Here is a 27582-nt window from a genome sequence, read left to right as displayed (position 1 = left end):
CTCCGGAATCCGACTGTCCAGCTCGACGAGAACCGGCTTCCCTGGCACCTCTGACCTCTACCTGCATCATCAGTCACGCTGAGATTCGTGGGTGTGACGAGACCTCGAGGGACCGGCCATCTTCAAGACTGCACGACTTCTGAACAACAAGCCCGCCGAGTGAATTCCTGGTGAGTGCTTTGGGGTCCGAGACGCCCCCACCCTGAGCAGCTCCAGCACCGAAGAGCAGCCCCCCAGCATCTCCACGATCTGCGTGGGGCCCTTCTGCTTTTTGCTGCTCACCGCGTTGTTTGGCTACTAGCCCGCTGGCTTGTGGCCTTCCTGACGACGCCCGACGACATTTCTGCTGCTGGTCTGGTTGCTCCAGACTGGCCCTTGCTTCCCTCCATCGGAGAAGTACCCTGGACCCTCCTGGTCCACTCAAGACGCCATTTTAGGTCCACCGCGTGGGCCTTGCATTTGCCAAGACTTGTTGCCCAATCCTGGGTCCAGCGACGTCGACAGCAAGAACCTTCGTGGGACAGCTCGCACCTCCATCCTGGTCGCCGACAACGCCTCCTGGTCCGAGAGACTGCAGAGCCCAGCAGCGCCCACTCACCTGACTGCGGTGACTTCGCCCGGTGCCATCCTGGTGCCCACTTAATCACTGGCTAGTGATTCAAGAACTTGGTCCCCTCTGCTTTCAGGTTTTCTTCTTCCTTGATCCAGGCTTGGATCCATCGAACTTTTCTTCACTGGTCGCCTGCCAGCAACTTCTTCCTTCCAGGCTCCTGGTCCGGCAACGAGATCCCCGACGTCTTTTCAGACCTATGCAGCTGCAGCCCCTGGGCTAGGTAACTTCGGCACTTCGGTGTCCCAGCATAGCCTCACTATCCTAGGGTCAGGATCCACTGTCGTTTTCTTCCTACCAGGTCGGGTTCGCCCGTGAACACTAACTTTGCCTTTACTAGCCTCCATAGACTTTGTCCCGCATCCCGCGTGAGAGTGCACACTCTGCACCCGAGTCCCCTGGGTCTCCTAGTAGAAATCTAACGATTCCCTAGTCCAGTCCTAGCGATTCCAAAGCCTATTAGAACTGTTACTTACCTGCTAGTAATTCGCATTCCACTTTTAAAGTATATGGTTTTTCGTGCCCCTCGGGCATTTGTGTATAACGTGCTAACTTAAGTATTTTCGTAAGAGTTTTGTTGTGTGCCTAGCACCCTGTCCTCATAAAGAGTACAGGGTTGTTGTGATCCTAATAAATACACTGTTTATTTTCATAACACTTGTGTGGTGTCCTTTCACTGGGTGTTCAAGGGGTAATGTGATGGTAAAACAGCTGGCTTAACACGCCCTCTAGAGTCTTAGCCTTAGACTGCTCGTATCCATGCTACTAGGATAGCTGGTCTATAAGGTTGACTTACAACCAATCATCAATAAGGGTTGTTTGGACTGATATATAGTGATCACTAGAATAGTGAGCACTGCACATCAGGCCAACTTCTCACATTGGTGGCAGCGGTGGGATTTGAGCTTGCTGTTGTTTTACCACACATGCCCTAAGAATATCTTGTGAAAGATCACATAAGTACTAAAGGTACATATAACTTAGCTTAGAATACTCTGAGTTCTACTGAACCAGCTGTTGTAGCTCCTAGGGCCTAGCACACCCTAAACTACAACTCTAGCAAGGGATCAGTAGGCAAACATATAGTGTAGGTAAGTGCACCACTTACACCTCACTAGAAAAGCATGTCGACTCAGGGGGACTCTACTGAGACTCCCCTGGTCAGTGTTGACCCTCCACAGGTCACTTCAAGATATGCAGCTCTCAGTTTCCAGGAGATGAGACAAATCTGTGTCTCCAGGAAACTGAAGCAGGGGTCTAACCCCACCACTCCCTTTCTGATAGGTCTCTTAGAGACATATGATGCCAGAAAGCTTTCTCAGTTACATGAGAACATGCCAGCCTTAGAGGGAACCTCTGGGGATCCAGATCTCCCCAACACTGATTCAGCAGTTGAGGAGGAGGATCAGGAGGTACTCTCTGGGGATGAGGTAGACAAGGGTCTTGAGGTAGTCAGAAGGCTAACTAGGACCAACTTAGACTTACTTGGGCTAGGATCTGGGGGACCCCCAGTACTAACCCGAAGTGGGCCTAACCTTGGAGTTAGGAGAGATAGATCTCTTTCTAGGGACTCCAATAGATCTCTGCACTCTAATGCCTCTTCTCAGGGGAGAAGGAATCCTCCACAGAGGAGATTTACTTCCCCTCAGAGAAGGGAGCATGAGGCTAGGATGAGACAAGCTGAACTGAGGATTGAAAGGGAAGAAATTGCCCTGGCCAAAGAGAAGCTTGCCCTGGCAAGAGAGCAGCAGATGAGTGGGCTAGCTCCCACTGGTGGCAGCAATCTCCCAAGAGATAGAGAGAAGGGTTTAGATACTAAACACCTGACTAAAATAGTGCCCCCCTTTAAGCAAGGGGATGACATCCAGAAATGGATGGCTGCTCTGGAGAGGGCCTGTACTGTGCAGGGCATTCCCCAGAGTCAGTGGGCAGCTATACTGTGGCTCTCCTTTGATGGTAAAGGTAGAGATAAGCTCCTCACTACAAGAGTGGAGGATGCTAACAATTACCAGGTCCTGAAGAACACACTGGTTGATGGGTTTGGTTTAACCACTGAGCAGTACAGGTTGCTGTTCAGAGACACCCAGAAAACTCAGTCTCAGGACTGGTCTGATTTTGTGGATTGTGCCACTAAGGCTTTGGAGGGCTGGTTGCTGGGTAGCAAGGTTACAGATTACACAGGATTGTATAATCTAATGATGAGAGAACAAATTTTGAACAATTGTCAGAACCAGTTGCTGCACCAGCACCTTGTTGATTCAGATCTGACCTCTCCCCAAGAATTGGGAAAGAAGGCAGACAAATGGGTCAGGACAAGGATCAAGCAGAACCAGAACCAGAACCAGGGTGGTCAGAAGAAAGCAGACCAGAAGGGTAATGTTAAGAATGAGCAAAATGACCAGAAGTCTTCACCAGGTCCCCAACAAACCAAAGAGGGTGGGGGTCAGGCTTCCCAGAAGAAGAAGACTCAAGAAGGCCAGTCAAAACGGTGGTGCCAGTACTGTAAAAGTAAATCTCACTGGTTTAGTGAGTGCACCAAAAGAGGAGGACAAACTCCTGCCACTACAGCTCCTAAAGCAACTGCACCCCCTAGTACAGTCAGTAGTGGTAGTGTCACTCCCAAGGCATTAGTTGGGTTAACCTTGGGTACTGAGGGGTCTGACAACTTAGTTGGCACACTCACTCAGGCTGTCCTTGTCTGTACAGGGGATATGGATATGTCCCCTGAAATAAGTCCCAATACTTTGGGCAAATACAGGCAGACACCTTTGATTAATGGCAAAATGGCTCAGGCCTATAGGGACACTTGTGCCAGTGTCACCATGGTGACACCTAACTTTGTGGACCCTGGACAGATCATGCCAGGTACTGATTTCCTGGTGACCAATGCCAGCAATGTCACTACTAGTCATAGTGTGGCAATTGTGGCTTTCTCCTGGGGTGGAGTGAAGGGACAAAAGAAAGTTGTAGTCAGTTCAGACCTCCCAGTTGATTGTTTGTTGGGCAATGATTTGGAGTCATCACAATGGTCAGAAGTGGAGCAGAGGACTCACATGGAGATGTTAGGCTTGCCAGCACATGTGCTTGCTGTGACTAGGTCACAGGCCAGAAGATGCCCCACTGAACAGGTGCTGGATCCTGAAATTATGGACCAGACACCTCCCAAGAAGAAGAGCAGTAAGGGTAAGGCTTTGCCTTCCCCCTTGCCCCAGGTTGAGGATCAAGTCTCTGAGGAGGCTGATCTAGAAGAGCTGAGGGAAACTGAGCCTAAAGAGCTTGAACTTGATCAAGTTGAGTTTCTGGGCTCAGGGGGACCCTCCAGAGCAGACCTGGGGAAGGAACAGTTGAGCTGCCCTTCCCTTGAACCCCTCAGACAGCAGGCTGCTGCTGAGGCTGCAGGGAATGCCACAGGTGCTCACAGGGTATACTGGGAAGATGGACTCCTGTACTCTGAGTCAAGAGACCCCAAGCCTGGTGCAACCAGGAGGCTGGTCATCCCCTTGTCTCTGAGAGGTTTCCTTCTCACATTGGTGGGCACTATCAAGGGCTACCTTTCTGCCCTTTCGGCCTTTCTGAGGCTGCCTGATCAACCTTCTTTGTTCAAGTCCCCTATTGTAACAAGATTCTTGAAGGGCATCACGCACATGTATCCACCTGTTCCGTTCGTGATGCCTCAGTGGGACTTGAACCTGGTTCTGACTTTCTTGATGTGCGCTCCCTTTGAGCCACTTCATTCCTGTCCTCTCCGTCTCCTGACTTTAAAGACGGCCTTCCTGGTTGCCATCACCTCTGCCAGGAGGGTGAGTGAGCTCCAGGCTCTTTCTGTCAAACCTCCTTTCATGTCCATTCATCCAGACAAGGTGGTTTTGAGAACTAGACCTTCTTTCCTGCCCAAAGTAGTTTCTACTTTTCACATCGGGCAGTCCATCACCTTACCTTCCTTCTTCCCGCCTCCGCATCCTTCAAAGGATGAAGAGCGGCTCCATCGTCTGGACCCAAAACGTGCGCTTTCATTTTATATGGATCGCACACGCCAGTTCCGGGTGGATGACCAACTGTTTGTTGGCTACGTGGGTGCGAAGAAGGGAAGGGCGGTACATAAACGGACCATCTCTCGGTGGGTCGTTCTGTGCATCAAAGCGTGCTACTCTTTGGCTCGGAAGGAGCCTCCTGTTGGGCTGAGGGCCCATTCCACTCGGGCCACGGCGGCTACTACTGCCCTGGGCCGGGGAGTCCCTTTGCAGGACATTTGCCAGGCGGCTACGTGGGCCTCGCTGCACACCTTTGCGAGGCACTACTGCCTGGACAGTCAAGTCCGGAGGGATGGCTTCTTTGGCCGTTCGGTCCTCCAGGACTTTCTGGTGTAGGTTTGTATTGGTTCGCAGACCCACCACCGGGGTTGGTATTGCTGGGGTATCTATTCTAAGGTAAGGAATCTAATACTAACCTGTTTCTTTCAGATGAACAAGTTACTTACCTTCGGTAACGATATATCTGTAAGAAACAGTAGTTAGTATTAGATTCCTTACCGCCCCGCCCATCCTCCCCGTTATGCGAACTGATACCTAGGGTTAAGGACATCCCTTTCAGGGCCCTAGTTTCAAATGGCACCAGTGTTGGTTCTCACATGGCTCTGCGTGTTCTGGCGCGGAAAAGCTATGTACAAAGAACTGACGTCAGCGCGCGGAGGCGGCGTCTATATACTTCAGCGACGTCATCACGGCGCACGACGCCGACGACGGACGCGGAGCCGCAGGGGACGCCTGCAGACGACGCCTACCGACGCGCAGGGGTACTGCTACGCAAAAGTTTCCGGATCCAGACTGACGCCTGGGGATATTCTAAGGTAAGGAATCTAATACTAACTACTGTTTCTTACAGATATATCGTTACCGAAGGTAAGTAACTTGTTCTTCAGGCCCATTCTGGACTTGCGACAGGCAAACAAGTGGATTCGCAGAGAAACGTTTTGCATGCTGTTGTTGCATCAGATTTATCCTCAGTTGCAACAGGGGGACTGGCTATGTGCTACAGACCTGCAGGATGCGTACTTCCATGTGCCCATTGCACACAAACACAGGAAGGTCCTGCGATTCCAAGTCGGAGCCAATCATTATCAATACACAGTACTGCCATTCGGACTGAAGTCTGCGCCGAGAACATTCTCGAAGTGCACGGCGGTGGTAGCAGCGCACCTGAGAAAGAACAAGGTGTTCGTCTATCCGTACCATGGATGATTGGTTGATCAAGGCCTCCTCCTTCTCGGAAGCGCAAGCCCACTTCCAGAAGACGTGCGTTCTCTTGAACAAATTGGGGTTGCACATCAACATGTCCAAGTCTGTCCCGACTCCGGTCCAGTGCAAACAGTACCTGGGAGCCTCCATCAATACGCTGTCAGCAAGCGTGTCTCCTTCGGAGGAGAGACGTTTATCACTCCTTCGGAAGGCTCAGGCTCTTATGACCACTCCATCTACAACAGTGAGGACGGTGTCTTCTCTACTGGGATCGATGGCCTCTTGTTTCTTCCTGACGCCACACGCACGGCTGCACATGAGACCGTTGCAGGAGTGCTTGGAGGACCAGTGGGATCAGAGGAAAGGATCTTGGGACGACAAGATAAGACTGTCACTGCATGCTCTGCAGTCTCTGAAGTGGTGGTGTTCAGCGGAGAATCTCCTCAGAGGGGTCCCTTTCCACAAGGATATTCCCACTCAGACTGTCGTGACGGATGCTTCTCTCCAAGGATGGGGGGCGCACTCCGGAGAGTTACAGATTCAGGGAACGTGGTCCCCGATGGAGGCCACGTACCACATCAATTTCCTGGAACTCAGAGCTGTTCACTTGGCACTGAAGGCCTTTCATCCATCCTTTCATACCAACTCGCTGCTTGTACAGACGGACAATACGACCACTATGTATTATCTCTACAAGCAGGGGGGCTCGAGATCGCGCACCCTGTCTCAGGAGGCGCAGGCGATCTGGCATTGGCTTCTGGTCAGAGGACTGACGATAACGGCTACCCATCTGCCGGGTGTGCAAAATGTTCAGGCGGCTGTGCTGAGCAGACTGCTCCAGGAAAACCACGAATGGGTCATAAACGACGAGGTACTAGAAGTCTTCGCAAGGTGGGGGACTCCAGACGTAGATCTGTTTGCCACCGCCGAAAACAGCAAATGCCGAGACTTCGCCTCCAGGTACTACCAGCGGGGGACACTGGGGAATGCGCTATGGATCGACTGGTCGAACAGCTTTCTGTACGCTTTTCCACCCATTCCCCTGATTCCGGCGGTACTCATCAAGCTGGCCCGGTCCAGGGCGCGGATGATTCTGATCTTTCCGGAATGCCCCAGGCAGTGATGGTTCACGGACCTGCTTCACCGGTCTCTCCTTCCTCACATGCGGCTGCCGTGCAGGCCGGACCTTCTCACGAAGTTCGGGGGACAGATGCTGCACCCCAACCTCTCGTCTTTGAGTTTGGCTGCATGGCTCCTGAGATAGTGCAGTATGGCCATTTGAATCTGCCCGAAGATTGTATGGACATACTGAAGGAGTCTAAACGACCTTCCACTCGGACTTCCTATGCTTACAAGTGGAAGAGGATCTGTATCTGGTGCAAGTCCAAGAACTATGACCCGACGACGTGCAAGGAGGATGTCATTCTTCCTTACCTTCTACATTTGGCGCAGTCTGGCCTTAATGTTCATTCTATTAAGGTTCATCGGGCTGCATTGACTGCCTACAGGAAATGCCCTTCACAGACTTCCTTCTTCCAGATCCCTGTGATCAAAGATTTTCTGGAAGGCTTGAAGAAAGTATTCCCTCCTGTCAGGCTTCCTTCGCCTTCATGGGAATTGAATGTGGTCCTGTCCAGATTAATGAGGGAGCCCTTTGAACCTATTGATAAGGCTTTGTTGCAGCACCTGTCCTGGAAGGCGGAGTTCCTCGTGGCCATTACATCGGCCCGCAGGGTGAGTGAAATTCAGGCGTTGTGTTGACAAGAACCTTATACTGTATTTCATTCTGCTAAGGTTGTTATGCGTACTCACCCTAAATTTCTTCCCAAGGTTATTTCTGATTTTCATGTCAACCAGACGATAACTTTGCCTACGTTTTTTCAGAATCCTTCTTCTCCAGCGGAAAGGTCCTTGCATTCCCTGAATGTTAGCAGGGTGTTGAAATTTTATCTGGATAAAACCAAAGATATTCGTAGGTCAGACCAATTGTTTATCAATTATGGATCGGTCAGGACGGGTCTTGCGACCTCGAAGCAGTCCATCTCTCGGTGGATTGTGTCCTGCATACAGCTGTGTTACCAAAAAGCTAATAAGACCTTAGGAGGTAAGCCTAAGGCTCAATCCACCAGAGGCAAAGCTGCCACGACTGCTTTGCTCCGTAATGTTCCAATTGCAGAAATCTGCAAGGCGGCCACTTGGAAGTCGGTTCATACCTTTGCTAAGCATTATTGCCTGGACACTGATGCCAGGGCAGACGCTCAGGTTGGGCAGGCTTCGCTGCGAAATTTGTTCGCACAATAGTGGTGTTATTTCTCTTTTCTCCACCGCCGCTTTGGTGTGGGGATGGGCTTGCCATTCTATTCACTAGATTATGACTATACACAGAGATACCCTACTACAGAAGGAGTAGTTTCTGTCCTGTAACTCCAGTTCTGTAGTAGGGGTATCTCTGTTATAGTCATAAGCGCCCGCCCTCCTCCCCGGTGGAGAGAGATATTCATGTAAGGAATGCTACAGGTCTGGCGTGTTACGCCTTCAAAAAGAACTGAAAGTAAGAGGGACATGCAGTGCATTCTGGGATACTGGGAGAAGTTCTGGAAAATTCTCTTAAAGGCACAGTATCCTATTTAAGCCACATAATGGCAGTCTATGGGGCTTGTCTGTCCATGCCTTCCTCTCTATCATTCCATTGGCTTTTACTGTTAGAGGCAAGTTTTTCTGTAGAAGAAACTGGGCAGGCTGTGCTATTTGTGTGGTTGTATTTGGTGGAATTTCTAGTTGAAGTACTGGACAGTGTAGCCTGTGGATATAGGCTGCATTATTTGTCTTTAAATTCTCTCTTAAGTGTCCTTGCAGTTCTGCATTTTTTGACAACTTAAGAGATTATTTTTGATTGCCGGGGTCCACGCATATGAGCGGGACTATTCACTAGATTATGACTATAACAGAGATACCCCTATTACAGAACTGGAGTTACAGGACAGAAACTACTCCTTATAATGGATTGTGAGTGATAACCACCTGTATCTCTCTTTTACAATGTCAGCAGCTGTGCAGCATGGGTATGAGGTTTTGGGCAGATTGCATATGATTAGGCACAAACTTAGCGTTGCAAGCGGAATATTCCATCTGTATGCTAAACAGGGAAACTAGGGGTGGTGGCATTGCGATGATTTTCAAATCTTTTTATTCTTGCCACTTTAGTAAGGAAGAAGTGGAGGAATGTGAGTGTGCTCGCTTTAGTATCGGTATGAGCCCTCACCTGACGCTTTCTGGCATTTTGGTGTATAGGCCACCTGGTTCGGCTACTGGTTTTATCAATTCCTTATTGGAACGGGTAGGCTCGCTTGCGGTGGGTACCGCTAATTTTAGTATTTTTGGGGATTTGATTTTGCACCTTGAGCTTACGCAAGATAGCATCAATGGTAATTTATTGGCAGACCTTGTTGCTTTTCAACTAATCCAGCGGGTCCCTAGCCCCACACATGTTGGTGGGCATTTGCTAGACCATATCTTTTCTAATATCGATTCTGCTACTGTGGCGATTCCCACTCCTGTGGGCTGGTCTGACCATTCTTTTGTAGAAATGTCTTCTCACATCAGAGCACTCTGATAAAGCTGTCCCTCGATCTGTATTCAATCGCCCATGGCGAAAATTGAGTCCTGAGGATTTTCATGCCCTCCTTATTGCTGACCCTCTTAGTCTTTTTAATAATGTGGAATTAGGCTATGATATGTTTTGTGACAGGATTACCCGGGCGTTGCACTCTCTAATTCCGGCACATTGGTGTAAGGGTCGTACCCATGAGTCTAGTCCATGGTATAGCGACTCGTTGTCTATGCTAAGAAAGGCATATAAAAAAAAAACAGAACGTGCTTGGAGGAAAGAGTATGACCCGCGATTTAAAAAACAATATCTGTCCGAGCTTAAACTATATCACAGAGCTGTCTTTAAAGCTTGGGCAGCTTATTATACTAATGAGATTAATCTCAGCCCTAACCCTGCCAAATGTATTTTTAAAAGATTTTAAAAAATTCGATGCCTGTAATCACCTCAGAATTGCAGTGTGAAGAAGTGGCCTCCTTTTACGTTGAAAAGGTGCAGGCTATATATGTCCTTTCCGCCTATGACCTCTTCCTCTGGTCCGATTCCTTTAAGGTCAGGCCCGAGCTCTAGTCTCATGGTTATTCCTGAGATTTTGCATGAAGAACTTATTAGGCCAAGCACGAAAATTAAATCTGGTTCCCCAGCTGATCCTTTAAAGCTTGCTCTTTTTAAAGAGTCTATTTCATTGTTTTCAGCCCCATTCTGCCAGATTATCAACTTGTCCTTTTCCTCTGCTTTGGATCAGGCTAAGCCTGAAAATTTCAGGCCTATATCTCTTCTTCCTTGGGTGGCGAAAGTGGCGTAATCCCATGTTAACACCATATTAACCAACTTTCTGCATTCCAATAACATTCTGGATATGTCACAAAACGGTTTCCATTCCGGACACAGTACCGAAACTGCCCTCCTGGCCATGACTGAGCATCTGCGCACCATTCTGGATGTAGGTCAGACGACGGCACTGATCCTGTTGGATCTCAGTGCCGCCTTTGACACTGTCTCACATGGCATTTTGATACGTCTGGAGGAGGCAGGTATTAAGGGTACGGCTCTGGATGGTTCCGTTCTTTTCTGTCTGGGAGATCCTTTCGGGTTACCGCTTCACCCTTTCTATCTCAGGCTCACTCTATGGAACAGGGGGTACTTCAGGGCTCTGCTCTGAGTCCCACTCTGTTCAACTGATAAGTTCAGCCACTAGCTGCGGTCGCCAAGGAGTGTCCGAATGGATGACTTCCAATTACCTACAATTAAATGCTAGCAAAACTGAGGTTCTGATAGCTGGTAAGAATGCTAGTCTGTGGGGTGAACATTGGTGGCCGAGGGCGTTAGGTAAGAATCTTGAACCTAAGGTGGAGGTGAAGAACTTAGGGGTGTGGATGGACACTTCCCTTAGTTTTCGGTCTAGCACAAAAAAAGTTTCCAATACATGTTTTGGTTTATTACGGGGGCTCAGACCTCTCTTAAAGTTTTTAAGCCCGCAACATGTCAGCTGATTGTCCAGTCAATGATTTTGTCTCAACTGGACTATACTAGCTCCCTGTTTTTAGGGGCCAATCAAGCCGAGATTGCTCGATTACAACGTACTCAAAACATGGCGGCCCGAATTCTGTTAGGGCTTCCTCATTGCTGCTCTATCTCCAAGACTATTTGGAAACTTCACTGGTTGCCTATGGCGGAGCGTATTAAGTTTAAAACTTTGTGTCTTTCATTTAAGATACTAAAATTTACTTCGCCCAGCCTGCTTTGCAACATGTTGACCCCCTATGTTCCATCTCGTGTGTTGCGCTCTTTTGGGCAGCATTTATTTACTGTCCCCAGCGTAAAGCGCTGTAGAGCTGGGGGGGCGCTCCTTCCGCTATCTAGCGGCAAAATTATGGAACTCTCTGCCACCTGAGATCCGAGGCATGGACAGCCTGCTGGACTTCAGGAGAGCAATCAAAACCTATCTTTTTCCACCACTTTAGTTCTGTCATCGGCTCGTATCTAAATCCCCTGTTTTTGGCTTTCGGGATAGATTTGTGTGAGTGAAAGCACCGGGATGCCCTTTTGCTGGGGCAGCTGCGAGCTATATAAGCACATATAACATAACAAACTGAGCATGTGAAATTACAGTATAACTCCGCCCAAAATGCTGTACAGGAGTGTTGGGACAGGTTTAGAGTAATGATATCCCACCCTAGGATTCGACAGTGGTAAATATTTTCTCAAAGTTTCAATCCCAACTTAAAAACCCCTGCACAATGGAGAGACTTCAACTTACAGTCTGGACCTGGGGGAAGCAATCCTGGAGGAATGTACAGCTGGAATGGAGAAGACATCTGACCCCTGCTATAATGTTGGTCTCAATGAGTTGTGATTTCCATGGGGCACCAAAAAACAAGTACTTGTTTTTTCCGTGGCATGTCCACGGGGGACAGTAGAGGGAGGGATATGCTTGTAGATGTTGGAGGGTTCCCCAAATCTTCTGTGGACTGGTCTGCAGGTGTATGACCTCCAAAAAGGAGGATTCCCCTGACACTTGATGACATACAGGTGCCTTAAAAATGGATAGGAAGCTGGGTGTACAGGCATGCAGAACCCTCTTCCTTTAAGTCCCAGGGTGTGCTGCTGGGAAGACCCCAGGTCCATGAAAAGTGTCACATGCCCTGACAGTAGACAGGCCCTGAGTAAGGAGCTATAGAGAAGGAGGGCACACCCTGAGCTGTCCCTCATTGGAGTGAGAGCAAGGAGTAAGGAAAGTCCCCAAGGAGAATAAAGACTTGAGGAGGCCAGTAGGCGGACAACCAACAGTTCTGGTGGTTAGGGCCTACCACTTGGAGCAAAACGAGACCAGAACATTCCAAAATGGCCCAAATGAGTCCGAGAAAATAGCGGGAAAAGATTGTTCCCCCAGAGTGACTGGGCAGAACAGGCACTTGTGACGTCCTTCTCCCCAAGGTCTAGAAACTCCTCAGGCTAAAAAATGCCCTGATGTGCATGTGGTGTTGGACACTTCTGCCCGTGCCCCTGTGCCCATATGATGGAATGAGGCAGCTCTGATCCTGCCCACACCTGTTACAGGTGAGTGGGAGAGAAGGAAAAGAAACCGGCACTCAGTAGTAGTCCCTGGCATTCATGAAGCCTGCAGAGGCTTTGGGGGCTCTCCTCCGGCGCACAAATCCATATTCTGGTGCCTGATTGGGGCTGAGAGAAATTACAATGCAATAGGTCTTGCATTTATGCAGGTTTGAGCTATTGGCATTATAAATGACAATTACTTTTATTTATGTTTTGGTTTTTAAAACGTAAATAAAAGGCATTTTCTCGCAAGGCCTATTGCATTGCAAATCCTTGTTAAAAAGTGTGACGTTTACTGTCCATATTTTAAACATTCTGCCTCCACCAGAGGACACTGCAGGACGCCCGGGATAGAATGTATGCTGACTGCAGAGACAAAGACATGTCGTTAGTGTGATACGCAACCCAAGCCTAGCTGATTACCGTGTGGTTTATCAGAGCCATATATTTTAGCCTGCTCGGTTCTGCTGCAGTCCGTAATTTGAAGCGGATTGATGAGCCACTCAGAAATGAACGCAGATGTACACGAACGTATACACTGCCGAAGAGCTACACAGACAAAATCGCAAACACTCTGGTACTACGTAAAGCTGAAACCAAAGGCATGCGCCTCCCCACAAAGAGAATGCCCAGATGCCCACGCTTTGGGTTATTAGCCGGAGGACGACGGCGGCGGGACAACAGGTACAAGGTAGGCACTGACCAGAAAAACTGGTCATCCCCTTACCGCTTCCCTCCAGGAAGCCTTAGCAAATAACCCGAAGCGAATGCATGAGAAGGGAATCCCCCTTTCACATATAGAAAAACGCCTTAGTGAGTGTATCACATAGTCTGTACCACAACACTAAGTCTGTTTTATTTCACTACACCTTTTTAAAAAACGGTCCTGAGAAAAGCCAGAATACTCTAAGGCACTGGCTGAAACATGTCGACCATCTGAAGGACGCAGGGGGCAGTAACTCGCCACCCTCACGCGTCCTGTAGCCTTACTTTTAACCGCTGGTGACGGCCCAGTTATTAAAATTTAATTTACCCTCGGGTACTGGGACCACCACCAAGCCGTTTTAAATCACAACTCACTCAACCTCACTCACTGCACTCTCAGCAATATACCAGCTCCGCTGTAATCAGGCGTCGTAGCACACCCGGGACATACTAGGTGTCACTGGGTGGGCCCGATGATGAAGCATGCCACCAACTAGGTTGGTGGGTGAGGGCTTCATGAATACACCAACAAGGTGCCCGTGACAGAACTAATTGGAGTACTGCAACACTTTGGTCAACTTAAGCTAGTCCTCTTTGTTTAATCACATATAAACCCTCGGGGACTCGGACTAGCTATCTAGTCCTCTCTCTCCCTCTTGTTACACGCATATGTTTTGCCGCTCCACATACGCAGTTACACACATGGGCCCGGCTGTACGTATGGTTCGCTTAAGGCACTGTTATGACTGACCACACCATACTTACTTGGAATGTGAGGGTCTCCGTACACCATCTCGCAGGTATGCGGTTTATTCTTACATCCAGTGACGCAATGTACTCATTGCCCTATTGCAATAAACGCATCTAAACCATGTCGAAGTGGCCTGGCTGCAAATAAAATGGAGGGGAAGGGTATATGCCACTGACTTTTCTGTTTGCGCTTGGGGTCCTCATTTGGATAAGCCCAAGCACGCCATTTGCGGCAGAGGTGGTCTTGGTTGACCAAGATGGCAGATATGTTTTTCTGAAGGGTCGTTTGGATGGCCGTTATGTTCTGCTGGGCAATGTGTACGCCCCTAATGGAGAACAGGGGGGTTTCTTGCTGCGCTCTCTCTGGCATTAGCGAAGTGGTATGATATGCCGTAGTTGATTGGTGTGAATTTTAATATTGTCTTCGACTCGAGTCTGGTTAGGTCTCCCCCTCACCCCCTCCTTAGGTGTACGTCTTTATCGGCTAACTCTACAGTGCTAGGCAACTGGGTGAGGGGTTGGTGTTTGAAGGCACCGGAATCTCGTTGGGAGAATATATTCCTTTTATTCGGCACCCCACAAATTACATGTATGACTGGACAGGTTTCTCACTTCTGAACAACGCAGGGAGCTGGAGACACCAATCACCCTGGAGAAGGTAAAGGGTACTAGGCAAGCTCTGCGAACTGGAAAAGTCCCGGGACCTGACGGTTTCCCTCATGAACTTTATAAAGCTTTTGCTGACTTGTTGGGTCCTCACCTCCTGAAGGTATATACCAAAGCCTTAGAGGGCGCTCCTCTACCGACCTCCCTGACGGAAGCGATGCTGATTTACACTCCAAAATCAGATAGAGAGCCCACACAAACAAGCGCCTACCGACCATTGGCACTGCTGAATGGGGACTACAAGGCAGGCATCCTGGCAGGTCGTCTGGCACTCCTTACTCCACATCTAGTTCACCTAGACCAAAATGGTTTCGTCCCGGCCCGTAACACCACTCTGAACATCCATAGACTATTTAGGGTGATGCAAGGTGTAGCAGTGACGCGGCCAGCAGCGGGCTGTATGGTTCTAGACCTGGAAAAAGCCTTCGATACGGTGTAGTGGCCGTACATGTTTGCGATGCTGCAGCCTTTTGGCCATATTATCTGTCTCATTAAATTATTGTATAGTGCTCCCTCAGTGGGGGTCCGACTTGGAACCTTGTTCGTTGGGCCCATCTGGGTGGGGCGAGGAACTAGACAGGGGCATCCCCTTGACCCTTTTCTTTTTTCCCTGGCCATGGACCCACTGGCTATGGAGCTGTGCGGATCAGCGGAACATTTGGGGGGCGGGGATCACATGCTGTACCACTTTATGCGGATGATATCCTGCTTTACATTAGGGATTTGCAGGCGATCCCTCCGGTTATATCTGACATACTTAAGCAGTTTACATTAGTGTCGGGCCAGGGCGTGAATTGGGGCAGATCCTGTCTGTTTCCCTACACTCCTCACGCGGATAACCCTCATATGGTAGTGGATGGAGCACTGGTGGCTTGGCAGCCGGTTGTGTCCCGCTATTTAGGAATCCGGATTTATCATACTGATTTGGACCTTCTGGATGGGGATCTATCCAGAACAATCACTGCACGGTGTTCTCTGTGACAGGTAGGGTGGCGCTGATCAAAATGGTAATGTTGCCCAGACTGTTGTATTGTTTCGCTAATCTTCCATTGTATCTACCAGCCTCGTTCTTTCGACCTTTAGAAAGCATGATGAGGGAACTCATTTGGAGTAACACGCATTTTCAAGTGACATTTGTTAAGTTGTAGTTGCCAATCACTCAAGGAGGTTTAGCCCTGCCCAACTTGGAACACTATTACCTGGCGTCCCAGATACAATGGTTTGCGAAATGGGTAGCAGAGTTACATCTCACGGATACTGCGGAGGACAATCCTCCTTACACACTGGAGAGGCTCCTCTTTATTTTTCACCCTTGCACCAATCCACACCCTTCTCTTCTCTTACTGGTGCAAGTAGCTCAGAAATTCTTCCGCAGAGCCCTACGTATTACAAAACATTTCACACCCTATGCACCAGTGCTCCCGTTATTGGGTATGCCGAGAGAGAGAGGGAGGGTAGGGTTCGCGCGGTTGATCTTGCAAACTGGCAGGATGCAGGCATTAGCACAGTGGGAGATTTATATGAGGATGGCGTATTACAACCCTTTCTCTCCTTGATCGACAAAGAGGGTATTCAGCCTGGGCAGTTCCTGAATCATGCAGCATGTATGGCGACGATGGAACGATATTGGGGCAACATGTCACGAGCTCCCAACGCATCTCCTCATACAGTACATTCACGTGCTGGGCACGGGATGACACCTTACAAAATGGTTTGTGGAATCAATTTGCGAACATACCATGGCTGATTTGACATCGCTGCACAATAAATGGGAGCCGGACTTGTCCGGGCCTTACACGTCTAAGGAATGACTCCTTGTTGGAGAGCCCCACAAATTTTCCTAGAAACACTCGGTTCAAGTTAATCCAGTTTTACATAATCCACAGGGCGTATTTAACCCCAGACAAAAATAATAGGTATTTTAACAGAACAGACGCTTGTTGCCCGCGATGCAAATTAGTGGATGCAGACCTCCTGCATATGATTTGGTTGTGTCCCGGGCTGCTTGATTACTGGCAGGGTGTCACTAGGCTACTACATATATGCATGTATAGGATGCTACTGCACACATGGGAGACTTGTATTGTGGGAATATTTCCCAGAGGTAAAAAGCATATAGCACCTTCTCGTTTCCTGGATCTGGCAGTGGCCAAGCGGTTCGTCACGAGGCGTTGGAAAGCTGAGGACCCCCCACCACTTCAAGCCTGTATAAAATCCATATTAAATTGGGCCAAAGCTGAGGCCTTCCCTCTCTCGAGGGAGGATCCACTTGGGCTACGCAAGCTGGCTACAGCCCCGGAGGACCCCGTAGGCATTTCCAATGTTAGTTAAATTTGGGACATGCATAAACGGTAGTGTGTGTGGATAGTGTAGTGCTCAGAGGGATATATATCATGATTCGTGTATACTGGCCCATTGTGCTGCGGTTTGTAACTCAAGCAGCCAAATTTGGATTTGCCTCACCGGTATTTTTATTGTTCCGTCTTGTTGTGCCGCTCCTGCCCTCCCTCCTCTTTTTTTCATTTTCTTTTTGTCTTTCTTTATTGGATTATTGTTCAAGATTTCATGTTATTTTTAAAGTTGTTTGATCAACAATCCTGAGGACACGGCTGGGACAGCTGTAGTCACTGGTAGAAAATTAAATGTGACATGATTGTTTACAGCATAAGGCCTGTAATTGTGTTAATTTACTTGAATATTGAACGGTATTGATTAATATGATCTGACTTTACTGTATTGGATTTTGTTTACTATATGTCATGTTCGTGAGCAATTTGGCTGATTTATTTTTCAATTTTTCTCTTTTTTTATTGTTAATTCTATGATAAGATGGTTGCAAATGACCTGATTGATGTAAATGTATACTGGTTCCGTACAAATTATATGTTAAGATTTTTTTTTCCTCTTACAATATGAAATGTCAGTAAACAGATTAAAACATATATATAAGCTTACTACATAGTTTCAAGTATAGCCTGGACAACCCATGGCTCCTTTGACGAGGGATTAATTTTTTAACAGAAGTTGACTCATTGGTAGGTAATGAATGTACTGTGTACACAATAATTAATCTGTAGCGTACATCTACTAAGCTGTAGTAGATAGGCTTGATAATTAGCCATTATTCCAGACTACTATATGTTCTTGTCCTATTAGAATAAACTCCCCTTTGTGCCTAAGATGGCCATTTGGACAACGACAGCTAATTATTTAGTGTCTGCATGCATCGTGACACGTGCATTTGCATGTGAATGTTAATGCAAAAACCATTTGCAAAGCAAATAGCTAGGTCTTTTAGAGCCAAGAACTGTTGGCTTTGCCAGCGTTTGTCGGATTTGTATTTGAAACATCAACGCTCCTGTGTCTGTGGTCCAAATAGCGCAGGTGAAGCTTCACCACAGATAGCGCATCTGGATTCTTGCAATCCCCTCATTCAATGAAAGAAGCCTCGACTGATTCAGTTGGGAGCACTCCGTGTGTGAAGCTGGCTGCTACCCGGACACCAGAACACACCTTTACATGCATGAACATCCCCCCGAGATTGTACAGCTAAGCTTCATGTTAGCTGTCGCCATTCCGCGCTAGGAGATGCCTATTCGTGAAGTTGTGATCCTGCCTCTGCCTTACGTTGAAGGACTTGAGGTTGCTTGGCTGCAACTATTAAAACTCAAGCCTTGAGGTGGATTTAGGAAACACATTGCTCTGCCCGTAGCCTGACCTCCCAGCAGACAGCTGTTGTGAGAAGGAAGAAAGAAGGTCGTAGACGGATATATGACGTTACAACGCATACTTTTACAACGACTACCATTACAACGCAATTTTTACAACGCAGGATCCATTACAACTAAATACCATTACAACGCATGTATTTACAACGCAGATACCTTTACAACGCATACAATTACAACGTAAGTATTGGTAAGTTTATAATATTTTTTTATGTAAATTAATTAAAATTAATATAATTTATTTTAATTTAATTAATTTTATTTAATTCATTTATTTTAATTTAATTTAATTTATTTAATTTATTTTAATGTAATTTAAATTTAATTGTACTTAATTTTTACCCTGTACCACTTTTCCCAAAAACCCAAAACTGACCCTAAACCCTTAAAATACCCCTTTACCCAAAAACCCAAAACTGACCCTAAACCCTAAAAATACCCCTTTACCCAAAAACCCAAAACTGACCCTTAACCCTAAAAATACCCCTTTACCCAAAAACCCAAAACTGACCCTTAACCCTAAAAATACCCCTTTGCCCAAAAACCCAAAACTTACCCTGAACCCTAAAAATACCCCTTTACCCAAAAACTAAAAACTGACCCTGAACCCTAAAAATACCCTTTTACCCAAAAACTAAAAACTGACCCTGAACCCTAAAAATACCCCTTTACCCAAAAACTAAAAACTGACCCTGAACCCTAAAAATACCCCTTTACCCAAAAACTGAAAACTGACCCTGAACCCTAAAAATACCCCTTTACCCAAAAACTGAAAACTGACCCTGAACTCTAAAAATACCCCTTTACCCAAAAACTGAAAACTGACCCTGAACCCTAAAAATACCCCTTTACCCAAAAACTAAAAACTGACCCTGAACCCTAAAAATACCCCTTTACCCAAAAACCCAAAACTGACCCTGAACCCTAAAAATACCCCTTTACCCAAAAACTAAAAACTGACCCTGAACCCTAAAAATACCCCTTTACCCAAAAACCCAAAACTGACCCTGAACCCTAAAAATACCCCTTTACCCAAAAACCCAAAACTAACCCTGAACGCTAAAAATACCCCTTTACCCAAAAACCCAAAACTGACCCTAAACCCTAAAAATACCCCTTTACCCAAAAACCCAAAACTGACCCTAAACCCTAAAAATACCCCTTTACCCAAAAACCCAAAACTGACCCTGAACCCTAAAAATACCCCTTTACCCAAAAACCCAAACTTCTAATATTTTTATTAAAATTATATACTTACCAATACTTACGTTGTAATGGTATGCGTTGTAAAGGTACCTGCGTTGTAAATATATGCGTTGTAATGGTATTTCGTTGTAATGGATCCTGCGTTGTAAAAAATGCGTGGTAATGGTAGGTCGTTGTAAAAGTTGCGTTGTAATGGTTGTATACCGTCGTAGACACATGTGAATGCAGGGCCCTTGTAACACTGCTCTAGCACACTGAGGCACCCCACAGCAGTCACATGGTCTGGGATCCAGTCTTGCAGGTAAGTATGTGTTCATGGTGCAGATGAGCGAAGAATCTTCTCATTAGCAGATAGTAGACATGCAGGTTTCCAATAAATGCTGATCTTCTACGAACGAACCAGTTCTGCCGTGCTCATACTTTTTCTTGTCTTTAGCCTTTGAAGACCCCGACAGTGCTGTGGATGACCGGGACAGTGATTACCGTAGTGAGACCAGCAATAGCATTCCTCCGCTTTACCACACAACCTCGCAGCCCAATGCATCGGTGCACCAGTTCCCTGTGCAATCCCACCTACAGCAACAGGGTGGCTCCCGCGACTCCTGCATGGACTCTGTGCAGAGCTACGACCTGGATTACCGGGAACGCGGGGCTTTGAGGTAAGGATCCTTTTGCCATTTTGTTTTACAGGTAAAAAAAAAACAACTTGCAACTTTAAGGCATTGTGCAAACAGATAACACTCCGCAGTCATAGATGAGCGAGTGGGTGTGAATGGGCACAGCAATCTTGCTGGAACTAGGTCAGTAGTGAAACATTTCTTTCACATGGTGTGTGAAATTATAAAATTAGTCTATGGCACAAAATAATTGTATGTAGATTTTGTTCATGTATTGGTTGTGCTAAAGAACCCATCCGAAGAGCAATACAGTCTACTACTCTTTAAAAAATCTTGCATCACAAACAATTTGGATGCCTAAATGTTTTCTTTTAATATCCGGTAAGCTTTTGAAATTTATTGTGACTTTATTACTGGATGGTCCATCCTACTCGCTAATCCGTAGTTACTAAATAGTGCACAGTCTTCCACAGTCCTTGTGTTTTACCTGCAAGTTTGTCTTTAGTAGAAAAGGAAAGCAGCAAATCTGTTAGCTGCACTCCTGGAAATATTTGGATTGTCTGGCTTTTGTGCTAATAATCTTTCTTGAAAAACACCTGATTGCATAAGGTAATTATTTGGTATATCAGCCGATATGTAGTGTGCATCGTCCTGAAGACAGCTATAATTTACAGAAAACCATAGTCTGAACTGGAAGACACCAGCTTTATTAAGTTCACAGTACAAGGGCAAAGAAAACTTTAAAATTTTATCCAGGGATTGAATTAAAGAGCTGCTCGGAGAGAATGGGATCTAGGGGGGGGGGGGGATACAGTGGTAAGTAAATAACCTGGACCATAGCAGTACAAAATTAGTACCTATATTTAGATATAATTTAGTATATGGAATTCATTAGCATTGTTCACATGCTCAGATACTCTGACGAACATAGGCTACTGAGATGATACAGGGAAACAAATGTCTGTCTTGATCAGATTATCTTAATCTGAGCTGCCTACTGTGGCTAGGGCAGCTGTTCCCACCATATGGGTGCATCATTACCACTGCTGCAGTCTGTGACTTGAGCTATTGTACTAGATTGGAATGAGGAGAGTAACTCCCTGAATATTGCTGCTTCTTGTTCTTAGTTGCAGTGAAACAACTCTTGATCCTGTGCATGTGACAGATCCTTTTTCAGCATTCAAACATAGTGAGTTAAGGCAAATCATCTCATTAGGAGGTTTTTGTATCAAAGGCCATTACCCATTGTTGATCCTGTGAATTATCATTCTTTGAGGCTTCCCCATCGTCCTCTGTCTAATGGATGGAAGAATTTGTATAGCAAATTTTCCCTGTTTTTAGGTCAGAAAGCTAGCCAGAATTCATGTCCTGGCAAACAGCCCATCAACATTTGCTTTAAGCAACTTCACATCCACCACACAAAGCCAACACTTTCCATCTCCCTGCAAGCAAGTAGATAAATGCTAACCTTTATGCAGAATTTAAAATACATTGTGTAGTTCTGGATGATTTTGAGATCTTATCAACTTTGGGCCAAATAAACTCAAATTTTGATAATGGCATTAGAGAATCATCCTATGTAGGTGTTAAGGGGTATGTGCCAATCATGGCACCATGCAGTTGTGAGGTTGTTTTGCGAAAATGATACCTTCCGTGAGAGAGGGCATATTGTAAGTGGACAGGAACGGGCCAAAACCATGACCATGACTTTTTCAGTAGGACATTGATTAGCACATTTTGACGGAGGTGGTTGCAGTATTTGTGTACAATGCCAACCAACACCCAAGAACCCTAAAACCCCCAGATATGTTCAAAAGCTTGAGACCGAGTAGAATCCAGGGATGCATGACATGCACCAGTATCTATTACTTACAATTTCCTCACTTTCATGTGAACTAAAATATTGAAATTATTTTCGGTTCCATAAACAATTAAACTGGGACAGAGGGACACATTCTCCTGACCCCCCCCCCCTCCTGCACACACAGTATTTCCACTCATGTGGAAATGAGAGAGGATAGATTGAGGGATTGTCCATGATCAATTTAATTCTTTATTTGGATTTATAAACAAATCCATAAAAGAGCAGCAATAAATGAATCATAATTTAATTAATCTAAAATATTCAATAAAAATATAAAATACACATTATTTATCTAAAAACATACTTATTTACACATTCACCATCAGAGGATGTAGATTAGCAAAGCAACAATTCAGAATAAATAAACTCATATGTCCATGTCCCTTTTATAAAATTGTACATAGAATGTCCAGGGATTCCATTGATTTCCGCCTGTAACTTTTGGTTTGAAAAACGCAGTGTAAAAAATTCTCAGAAATCTTCATTTATAACCTCAAAGCGCAAATCACCCAAATAGGATAACGAGTGTTGTCTGCGACGGGCCTTTTTGATGTAATCAAGAGTAACACAAATGTTGTGTACATTTAAGAGGTTTTTAGAAAAGCTAAGTGCCAACTCATATGGAATAATACCTTTTGATAAAAAGAGGGGGCGCAATGTCAATGACCTGATATCCTTATAAAATCTGCAAAACAATAAAAAGCTGACGTTATCATGCTTGTACATTACACGGGCACCTAGTTAAAGTTTTGTGCCATGCATGGGAAAAACCATTAAGTAGTGGATCATCTCTAGAGGAGCTCTCGTCGACAAGAATCTGTTGTAGGTATACTTCACCTCGATCAAAGAACCCTGTATCCCCTCTTGATTTATATCCACACAGTATCCAGCCACTGTAGCTTTCTCTTTTTCTTCTAGTTCCCTAAGAGCTGCCTTTTATTTCAACAAAACTAATTTAATTTCTCTTTTTCTGAATTATAGAATACTACTGTAGGGTTCTAGGGAGTTAAACTTTATACCCAACTCTAATAACAGAGATCTTATATAGTGAAGCCAAGGTATTTTTCCAAAATTGTGCAATCTCAAACAATCCTTGCCAGCATCCCTTGTGAACTTAACACCCTGTTTTAACCAGATACTGTACCATTTTGTTTAGTGTATCAAGGTCCATAAACTCTAATCCCAGTTCCTTATGAGTTATAAATGCAGGCGTTAATTTAGGTACTGCCAATAACCTACGTATATAGTTGGTTTCTTGCAGCTGTATTAGTTTAGTCTTTTCTCCACCTCATATTGGGGAGCAATAAAGAGACACTGGGAGAGATTTAGAGTGATAACGTTTAGTAATCTCTCTCAAAGGTTCATTCCCAACCTTTTTAGCAAAGCTGGATATTGCTGAAATAGGCCTTATAAATTTTAATTTGGCCGATTTTAGGTGTGGGGACCTTTCTGGGAGAAAACAATTCCCAAAGAGCTGAAAGTGTTCTCCTCGAGCCTTTGGCCCCTTGCATAATGTCTAAAGCCCCTTTTATTTTACTTTTCCCACACACCATGGTGAAATATATGGCTAAATTCAGTTTTAGATCTCTACTCTACATAAAATTGATGAAGTTTATTATTCGTAACTGAAGGATGATTGCCGTCCTGGACCTCAATACTGCGTTATCTGCATTAAGTAGGATCTGGGTGACCCTGGGGCCCACCTTGGGAGCGTCTGCATTTATATTTTGCTAAAAAACTATCCACACCATTTATATACAATGAAAATAAGAATGGGGCGAGTAAACTTCCCTTCCTATCCCCCGGGTCACCCAAAAACCACTTGTTCTCTCCCTGTTTATCCCATAGCACACACAGGTAGTTAGGGAGGCATATAGCTGGAAAGATGACTTACAATATTGATTGGAGCACCCATATCTATAAGCACCTGTCCACGATCAGCTACCCAGAGGAAAAGAAAGCCAAGTAAGTACCAGAACTTTTCTGACAATACATAACAGCAACAATGAAGTTAACAGCAGTGTTGGACAACTCTCCCCTTCCTGCGGGTGCTTCTCCCAAGCAAATATTGCTTTTTGATTTTAAGGACTCTGATGCCTGACCACTTATTTTTCGTAATGTGCTGGCTAGATTAGTGTCTGACTTTTCCTCCTATTAATTCCCTCCAGGTTACTTTCTGGTTAGCTAGCTATTCCAGGAATCTATCCCTGTGTTACACAACATACTTCTGATAGGCAAATTTGCCCTGTTCTCCATAATGGAATAATCTGATATAACATTTTAGAATGTCTCTACACATGTGTAGGATGCGGGGGCACACACACACCCAACACACACTCACTTGAAACCAGAAAACATGCCCTTAGTTATTCATATTTTCGCTCACTTTTAACCTCATAGCCAAATTAAACAAACCTGTGGTAATAAAGTGCAGATGGCTGAAGTACCACCCAGACAACACGTTTTAGCAAGAAAAAAATCAGGGAATGTACACAAACGAAATCAGACACTTAAAATGTGGTGCTGGAAACGGATCTCCACCATCATTCAAAAGGCTTTTTTCAAAGGGCTGTTTTTTGGCTGAAAATGTGCTCTTCAGAATTATCCATACTGGCTTGACACCAAAGGACATAAGTTTAAATTTTTTCTCCTTATATTTCAAGATATGACTGTTAATTTGCTTGTGTACGTGGTCAGTTTTCTAGCCTCCCACACAATGGCTTGCAAGATTAGTCAAGAACCACAATAAAAGAGGCTGAGGGCTATGGAGGAATGTTGTAATTAGGGTATCTGATGTTAGGCATTATAACCTAAGTTGAGCAGCTCTACTGGAGCATCATCTTCTCTTGTATATATGTTAAGACTGAACAACTTCATAGTAAACATGAAGGAAAGGTTCACATTCTATTAAGGACATTGGGGTGATGTTTATGCTCTACTTTCTTTTGTTTATTTCATTCCAGCAGACTTCAATACAAACCACAAAAACGAACTTTCCAATCAGACAAATGGAAAAACAGGGCTACAACAGTCCAGCCAATCAGGCTTCAGTTCCTCCCATTTAGGTGGAAGCCCCCTGCATATTTTCTTCTTTCTTGACTGCGACAGGAGCCCTTCCATCTCGTAGGATCAATGCCCGCTTCCTGCATCACCCAGCGGATCCGTCTGGCAATGGTGGGCAGAGATACTGCTTTGCAAGATTTCCTGAGATCAGCAACTGACATTCTCCAACCAGACGGAGTTCCTCTGTCATGTTCTCATATGCCTTTAGGCAGCGCACCACGCACAAATTTGAGGCTGTATCAAAAGCCGGGTAAGATGTCACCTTCGAATTCGACTTTGTGCACCTCGAAATATGAAAGGTGATGCCTGGCGGAGTAAAAATCCGACCTGTGATGTCTAGGGCCCGGACATCCAAGACCCTCCAACAGGGCACTAAACATAACAGCATGGCAAGCTTCGCTGAAAGCTCCTTGCATGACAAATATTTATTCTTCTGCCATGAGCGAAAATGATAGAGAACTTTGTTCACGTCCCATAGTAAGAATATAGGGGTTGCCCCAGTATTGGAACTTTCATAGATTCCCATGCTTTGCATCATTCCCCGTCGTCGGCTTGGGAGCCTCGGTAAATAGAAAATACCATAGCAGTATGTACAAAAGAGAAAGAAAGGCCTAGGCCTCATCTCATTTTGTAGCATATCTACCTCTTTTTGTAAGAGAGACCAACATTTTGCAACAACCAATCAGATTAGCCTCACCCCATAGAACCCTCATGAGAGAGCCTCAGAGCCTCAGATTTTCTACCGCAAGTTGTGTTAAGGGAGTCTCCACTGAGCTCTGCTCATATTTCTCTTCAACTTTTGGATTTCAACTGTATTCTCTTCAAGAAGCTGTTTCCCCCTTTTTTCTTCATCAGACAAGAAAAAAAAAAAGAGGCGTTAGGTGAATGACCCTCATTAGATGGCATTTTTTGCCTGTATCCGGACCACAAGTTCTAGGTAAGATAAACATAAGGGTCAGTGTGGGCCGTCTTTTACCTGGTTTCAGAAGCTAAAATCTAGAACAGATCCAGTCTCTAGTATGACAGTGATGAGGCCTCGTCTGCTGTGTCTTCGTGAAGATCTGAGAAGGAATACGATCTCACCCGGTTTCTGGTGAGCAGCGCACTCAAAACGCCTTTAAAAGACCTCCCATGGGTCTGACAGGCGCAGTTCAACGAAATCTCCTCACTGAGGTGTAAAGGAGAGGAGGGGACTTACAAAGGAAATTCCTCAAAAAGCTTCTAAAAAGACATCCCGGGGGTCTGACAGGCGCAGTCCACCTGAATCTCCTCACCGAGGTGTAAAGGAGAGGAAGGGACTTATAACAGGAGAAACTGGTGTGAGGAAGCCTCGCTGAAACCTCCTCTCTTCCTTGACACCGTGGACTACGATGGCACCGTCGACGACGGCACCGTCTACGACAGCGTAGACGACTGTGTCGACGACGATGCAGTGTCGACGACGATGCAGTGTCGACGACGGCAGCATCAACGACGACAGGGTCGACGACGATGGCACTGTCGTCGACGACAGTGTCGACAATGATGGCAGTGAAGACGAAACCGTCTACGACGATGGCAGTGTAGACGACACCGTCTACGATGGCAGTGTAGACGACACCGTCTACGACGATGGCAGTGTAAACGACACCGTCTACGACGATGGCAGTGTAGACGACACCGTCTACGATGGCAATGTAGATGACACCGTCTACGATGGCAGTGTAGATGACACCGTCTACGACGATGGCAGTGTAGACGACACAGTCTACGACGATGGCAGTGTAGACGACACAGTCTACGACGATGGCAGTGTAGACGAGACCGTCTACGACGATGGCAGTGTAGACGACACCGTCTACGACGATGGCAGTGTAGACGACACCTTCTACGACGATGGCAGTGTAGACAACACCGTCTACGACGATGGTAGTATAGACAACAGCGTCGACGACTATGTCTACATCGTCAACGACATCGTCGACGGATATATTTAAAAAAAAAAAAAAAACTTCTGGGGCATCAACATCTCAAAGGCAGGGAGAACAGGCTGTGACAGTAGGGCATGATGTAGTTACAGTGCCAGATGATGATGATTCATCTGTTGAAGACCAGAATGAGGGACATATCCAAACTCCTGACGTAGAATGGGACGATTGTTATCCCAGATCCGACTTCACTATCCCCGGACCTTGTGCATTCGCCTCCTTCGAACATAGGAGGCTTCCATAATCTTATGGAAAGAGCATATACAAGATTTGGCCTTTCTGTTCCTGTGGTACAATCAGAATGTTTCCTCTTTGATTTTAAAGAACCTTTCAAGAAATCTATTTGTTCCATTCCCATAGTAGAGCATGTTTGGAATGAAGGCAATAAGGTGATGCAGTCTCCAGCTACTGTAACTCTGGTTCTACCTCGTCTAAGAGGAAAAAAAATATAATAATAATAATAAAATAAGGCACCGGAGGACAGTCCGGCCTGTCTTTTTGGTCAACC

The 27582-nt window shown here is 45.9% G+C and overlaps 1 protein-coding gene across 7 annotated transcripts in view; it reads left to right on the top strand.

Annotated features, from left to right (window-relative positions):
• The window catches only part of UNC13B (unc-13 homolog B), a 3555093-nt gene that overhangs the window by 1334268 nt on the left and 2193243 nt on the right, over positions 1 to 27582 (top strand). For all 7 annotated transcript variants that reach the window (XM_078674667.1, XM_078674666.1, XM_078674664.1 and 4 more), the window contains one exon: positions 20000 to 20222. In XM_078674667.1, coding sequence (XP_078530793.1) covers positions 20000 to 20222 — 223 coding nt within the window. The remainder of the gene's footprint in view (positions 1 to 19999; positions 20223 to 27582) is intronic.

Source organism: Lissotriton helveticus, chromosome 2_1 (assembly GCF_964261635.1).
Source record: "Lissotriton helveticus chromosome 2_1, aLisHel1.1, whole genome shotgun sequence".
Lineage (NCBI taxonomy): Eukaryota > Metazoa > Chordata > Amphibia > Caudata > Salamandridae > Lissotriton > Lissotriton helveticus.
This window is presented reverse-complemented; position numbering and strand designations above follow the sequence as displayed.